General features: G+C 44.2%; 1 protein-coding gene across 1 annotated transcript; it reads right to left on the reverse strand.

Annotated features, from left to right (window-relative positions):
* Positions 1 to 1,602: 1,602 nt before the first annotated feature.
* Positions 1,603 to 5,708, reverse strand: LOC149185035 (uncharacterized). The gene is made up of 4 exons (XM_089415530.1): positions 4,948 to 5,708; positions 3,195 to 4,569; positions 2,277 to 2,807; positions 1,603 to 1,971 (listed from the first exon to the last, which is right to left on the reverse strand). The coding sequence occupies exons 1-4, from the start codon at positions 5,706 to 5,708 to the stop codon at positions 1,603 to 1,605; spliced, it is 3,036 nt and encodes a 1,011-aa protein (XP_089271656.1).
* Positions 5,709 to 6,636: the final 928 nt, after the last annotated feature.

Consider the following 6,636-nt stretch of genomic DNA (forward strand, 5'->3'; position numbering starts at 1 on the left):
TGGCCTATTTGGGAGAGTCGCCAGAGTTAATGATTTAATCTTCGTGGCTTCCTTTTCTGCATGTTTGAGATCATGCAGAGTATAGACACCACATCTCAAGGGAAAAGAGGGCCAGCCCTGCTTCTTATTTTTCTTGAGAGTCTGTGTAACACTCTCAGCCATAATCTGGTAAGAGATTTCTCTTGCCAACAGTTTATCTGGTATGTATAAAGGGAGAACATGAGGTTCGGCTTGGCTACCGAAAACTCTTATATAAGTGAATTTCTCCTCTCCAAACCATCTCCCTACCACTGTTAAATCAATCCCAGCCTGGTAGGAAATCTTGGGAATGGGTTTATCAAAAATAGAATAATAAATAGGCACCATAAAGCCATTGCAGACTTGGTACAGATGGTGCTTGTAAGAGGACTTCCATAATTTCTGATGGTATATGTGGATAGCCGTAGGGTCTTGTGGCGTCCACCTCCAGCCGAGCACGGGAAATTCAGAATTGAAACACAATGTATCTAAAATATATGCACTGTAATAGAATAGGGGGATTATCCTTTCAGAGATGCGAGTCTTATTCCTAAACTCAAGAACAGCTTTGGCTAGTTTGTCCGAGAGAATAGTGGCCCAATCCATTATTATACTGTTGAATGCAGCTTCCATTAAAGGGACCATTTCTATAGTGAAATTAGAAGAGTCATGCAATCCCCACAATCTACACATCATTATTCCTGCGTAGCAATAAGGAGAAGCTAGGGAATCAACTGAGTACTTACCGGAAGACTCATGTTTGTGCTTTGCCGGATTTTGTCTCCAATCCCGGATGGGTTCGGATTCAACTTCGTTCTCGTTTGTGAATTTTTCCAGGAAGCCTTATTGTATATCTTCTCTGGCTCAGGCAAATGATACATTTGCCTCAAATCATCAGCTTTGAACGACCCGAAAATCCTCCCTTATCTGGTGCTGAAGGTTCTATCTAGAATTGGGATTTCTTCAATTGCCCACCGCACTACATCTGTGTATGGGAGAATTTGTTCTCTAGCTGCTATCCGATGAAGGAAGGAGTCAGCTAAGTCCTTAAGAGTACCCTCAGATTTCCGAGTAGAGTCTGCAGTAGCTTCTACTGTTTTCACTTTAGGTTCTTCGATTTCGATCAAGTTGTAGGTACTCTTCCAAGTAGTTCTGCCGAGACCAGAACATGTGGTATCCGAAATCAATCCTTTCTTTTTGTCAGCGACAACTTGTCCTGCAGCTGGCGCCGCGGAAGCGCCTGTGGTCTTCTTGGATTTCTTCCCCATTTTGCTTAAGCTTTCTCCTTTGGATGAATTCTGCACAGAGGCGAAAATAAACGTAACACAGAGAGATGACAATGAAAATCCAATATGGGAAAGATATATATTTTTTTTTGACTATAACGGTTATTTTTATTTTGGGCGGCAAACAAGCTGCCGCAGGCTCATACAATACAGCAAGTCAGAGAATGATTCTCAGGGTAGCTGTTTAGATATGGATTGTTCGCCCCTCTATCAGAAAACTACCGGTCAGCAAGGTGAACCGAGTCAGAGGTTGAACATTGCGTCTGCTTTGACAAGAAAACCCTCAGAGCTGGATGATTTACTGTAGACCAATATGGAACAACGCGCGGGGGCCAGAGGACTTCCCAGGCAATTCTTGATCGTGCAATACATAAGTGCTACTTGCGGTTGAATGGAAGAAGAAACTGGCTATCCACGACTGCTTTGGTGGCTGCTGTAGCGAAAGAGCTCCAACGCAAGGCCCAATTTTACTTCTCACAGAGAATGCAACCTTTCGGAGGAGAAAAGCTCTGGAAATGCTGAAACAACCTTCAGATTTGAGAACATAGGAAAGGTCAAAACTGGATCTGCGGTGCCATCTTGAAGGACCATTGTGGGCTTTTGAGAAGCAGTTCATCGACTGGAAACAGGGCCGAAGATAGGAAGACAACATAGAATGAACGCAGGCCTGAGACCACCATTTAAGCAGATTGAATATACAGAGGGTTGAAATCCCGTAGATCAGGGTATTGAGGAGAACAGAGAAAGCCCAAAGAACAGTTAGAAAAGGAAATCTGGCCAGCAGAACCATTAAGGGATGGAGCAGGTGGACTCAATCGAGTTGACCACCAAAGATCTCCGATTGCAGAGGGAGCCTAGGTTGGCCTCCATATCGGCTTGAGAATTAAGATTTCTTAAGATGTGGAAGAAGGAGATCTTTCTGAATTTGGGCAATAATAGCCGGATTTTTTTGATAATAGAGGCTAAATGGACCTGATGGGAGGTCGAGGGATGGATCAACGATTGGATGATGAGTCTAGAATCTCCAAAGACAGAGAGAGATAGGATATTCCTGTTAATCGCCAGCTTCAGCCCCTGCCACAATGCTAGAGCCTCCGCTCTATTGTTGGTTTCAATTCCCAGACCCCAATGAAACCGCAAATCCAGAGCACCTCCAGGACGCAGAAGAACCCCACCACTGCCAGCAATCCCAGGGTTTCCTTTAGAGGCCCCGTCGAAGAATAAACTGTGATCATCCAGAGCCGATCTCCACTTAATAAACTCCAGTTCCTCCAGCCTAATCTCCCAGTTGGCATGGGCAAATGCAGGGGGGATGGACCTTTCCTTCAAATTTGGAACCAGACCTTTTAGCCATTGCTCCTCCTCTTTGACCAGGCTCGTTTCATTCCTTGGGGAAGTATTGGCTTCCAAAGCCTCGCCCAGTAAAGCTTTGATTTTAGAGATAACTCTTATAGAAGTGCTGCTTTCTCCTCGGAAAATTCTATTATTCCTTTCCAACCACAGCTTCCAGCAGATGAATTTAGGGATCCACATCCAGCTTGTTTTAAGAAGGCTTTTTTTTTTAAGGCAGAAGGGAGATAAACTGGCCCAATTTCGAAGCAGAGAGGGAATGCTATCTGGGAGATCAAGGTTAGCAGGACCTAACATCAGAACTCCCCTCCAGACTACTTGAGCAAAGGGACATAGCAGCAGCAGATGATTGACAGTTTCTTCGTTGGACAAGCAAAGGGAACATCTGGAAGGCCCTTCCATCCCTCGTCTACGCAAATTATCTCTGGTGAGAATGCTTTGGTGTGCAACAGTCCAACAGAAGAAGTCAATTTTGGGGAGAGAGGGGAAATCCCATATAAATTTCCATTGAGCTGGATTAGGAGGAGCATAAGGGACAACCATAATTCTTTTATAACCTTCGGCAGCAGTGTAAGAGCCGGAGAGTGAGCCCCAGCCTCTTTTGTCCTTAGAAGTGGCCTTTGATGGAGATTTGCCTTGAAGCAGATCTAATAGCAAAGAAGCTTCCCCCTGCAGCATAATGGGGACCTCCCCCAGATTCCAACAATCCCAGGTTCTATCAGGAGCTTCCTTCCAGTTCGAAATATCCCACAGAGTATGCAGATTGCAGGACTGAAGCCAGCCTTTGATATTTGCAAGACCTTCCACTTGGTTCAATGGTTGATCACCCAATATCGAGTCTTCCCAGATTTTGATTTTTCTCCCATTACCAGGGATCCAATAAAGATATTGGATGAATTGCTCCCTAGCAGAACTGCAGAGATTGAAGATCGGAGAGCCTTTTGAAGATCTTGGAGGCTTATCCAAACATCTCAAGCGTTGCCCTTGGAAGTATTTCTTCCAAATGACTCTTTTACTCCAGCTAGAGTTTCCAGAGACTAAATTCCAAAGGATCTTGGAACCCAAAGCTAGATTTTGAGCAGCCAAGTTACGCAGATGGAGGCCTCCTTCCAGAAGTGGTCTCTTGAGAGTTTCCCAATTCACTAAATGAATCCTTCTGTCATTGTTATTCCCGCCTTCCCACAGGAATCTTCTCAACAGACTGTCCATTTTGCTGAGAAAGGTTTTGGGGGCCAAGAGAACAGAGTTTTGATATAGGGGCATACTTATAAGGACCGATTTCATAAGGATGACTTTCCCTGCATTATTCAGCCAAGAGGCACCCCAAGCTTGGATTCTAATCTTTATCTTATCGAGCAGAGGCAGCCAATGAGCAACTTTAGGTTTAGTTTTGAATATTGGGATCCCGAGGTATTTAAATGACTCCCAATTTCGAATTCCATCCATTTCTAAAAGCCTTGCAATATCTGACAGCTCCTTGATCGAGCAATTCCAGCCATAGATAGAGCATTTACGATAGTTGATTTTGCTGCCCGAGATCAACCTGTAAATGTCCAGCTCCTTCTTGAAGGATCTGGCAGAAATTATGCTGGCTCCTCCGAGCAACAAGGTGTCATCGGCGAACTGGGCATGGTTAATGTCTTTCACCTTGTGAGTAGTTCTGAGGCCAGGCAGGATTTGAATCTGCTGATTGTGTTCGAGTTGGAAACTAAGCACCGAGGCCTGAACAACATAGAGAAGTGGAGACAAGGGACAACCTTGTCTAAGGCCCCTAGAGGCTTGGAAGAAGTCAGTAGATCGGCCATTGACCAGCGGCGCGATCCATGGAGAGGCAATACAGGCTTTCACCCAGTTTATGAAGTCTGTTGAAAAGCCTAACTTCTTCATCACGGTGAACAAAAAATCATGTCTCACCCTATCAAAAGCGTTAGCCAGATCGAGCTTAATCACCATACCTTTCTCTTTTCTTTGGCAGCTAGAGTGAACTGCTTCTTGCACCAGCACAATGTTGTCCAATATCTTTCTTCCTTTTATGAATCCGCCTTGATTTTCAGGGATGATGTCTGGCAATATGTTTTTAAGCCTGTTGGCAATAATTTTGGAGACCAGCTTATAACTGGAATTGCACAGGGATATGGGCCTAAATCTGCTGATGTCTGAGGCTCCTTTTTCTTTTGGGATCAAGGCGAGAAAGGCCGAATTGATGCCACCGCCCAGCTTAGCACAGTTCTGGGACTTTCTGACCATTCTCAATAAATCTTTTTTTATTGTTGACCAGCAAGTCAAAAGAAACCTGACAGAGAACCCATCTGGACCTGGGGCTTTATCAGGTTCCATGTTGTCCAGAACTTTCTTAAGCTCGTCCATGTTGATCGGAGTTGTCAACATGGCATTATCCGAATCATGAACGCACTTGGGGATTAATTCAATCGGATAGGCATGAGGATCAATGGCTGGTTCTTCAGGAGCCGAATAAAGATCTTGGAAGTAGGAGAAAGCAGCTCTCTTAATGCCCTCAAAGTCCTTAATCACAGTGTTTTGGAATTGGATCTCAGAGACTGATTTGAAATTCTTACGGGCTTCGGCTTGCTTATGAAAGAAGCTGGTGTTTCTATCTCCAGACTGCAACCATAGGTTCCTAGACTTCTGACGCCAAAATTCTTCCTCCTCCCTGCTGGATCTGTGAACCTCTTTTTGAAGCTCGACTTCTTTTTGGAGAAGACTTTGAGATACAGGACTATTCTCCATATTTAATTGGTGAGCAGCAAGACTGTTTAGAGTTTCTTTTCTTTTGGCTGTAGGGGTTTTCAATGTTTTAGCCCACTCTTTAAGGTTTCTTTTTAGGCCCCTAATTTTCTCTTCCCATACAAAGAAAGGAGAGCCTTGGACAGGTCTATTCCAGGATTCCGAAACCACCTCTTGGAATCCTTCTTGCTGAATCCACAGAGGGCTGAAACAAAAAGGAATGGGGCCGAAATTACCATCTCGGGAAAGCTCGAGTAGGATGTGCTTATGATCTGAAGTGAGATTTGGAAGAATTTTAGAAGTGGCCATTAGACCGCATGTCAGGAAAGAAGAATGGACAAGGAATCTATCCAAATGTGCAGCAATGTGATTGGGGCCTAATCTTCTATTGGACCAGGTGTATTTACTTGAAGATGGTTTAATATCCTCCAAATCCCAGCCCAACATTATATCTTCAACCCATTCTCTGGCAGGGTCCCTGACAATGGAGCCTCCCTTTTTCTCATCAAGAGCAAGGGTGACATTCAGGTCACCTGCAATAATGATATTTCCAAGATTTTGCTCTGAAAGGAAAGAATGAAGCGAATTCCAACATTTTTTTTCGCCTGGCAAAACAGGGCCATAAACATTAAACATACTTACTTGTTGACCAGAATCTTTGTGAAGAAGCTGAGTGAGAAGCCAGTGGGGGCTACTTTTTTCTTGAATAAAATCATATATGGCGCTGTTCCAAAAGGTGGCTATTCCACCAGAAGCGCCTCTTGCACTAACCGCTCTTCCATGACCTTTTTGCCAAAAAGCTTTACTAGATTGGAGGAGAGGGATATCCTCCATCTTTGTCTCCTGGACGAGGAGGATGTCAGGCGAGTATATTCTCACTATATCTTTCAATGCTTCCTCTTTCGACCTGCTACCTAATCCTCTGCAGTTCCAGGAGACGTATTTCATTATTTACTGATTTGGGGGGTTGAGGCTCCTATTGGAGCCCTGTTACTCTTGCGCCCTGATCTGGTATTCATCATTCCTTTGAGGGTTTTTTGGGATCCTTGGAGGACATCTATGTAGGTTTTTTCCTCTCTCTGTTTCTTCTTGGATTTCCACCCCCTTGTCGTTTTGATAGGAGTGACTAGCGAGTTATCAGTTTCTGAATCTATCTCTTCTGAATCTCCCTCAGAGTCTGAGGCTAGACTGATGTGCTCTTCATTGCCTTCATTTCCCCTCTGACAATCATCAACTG

Source organism: Pinus tabuliformis, chromosome 3_2 (assembly GCF_031772625.1).
Source record: "Pinus tabuliformis cultivar Carrire ecotype Pingquan chromosome 3_2, CPIR1, whole genome shotgun sequence".
Taxonomy (NCBI): Eukaryota; Viridiplantae; Streptophyta; class Pinopsida; order Pinales; family Pinaceae; genus Pinus; species Pinus tabuliformis.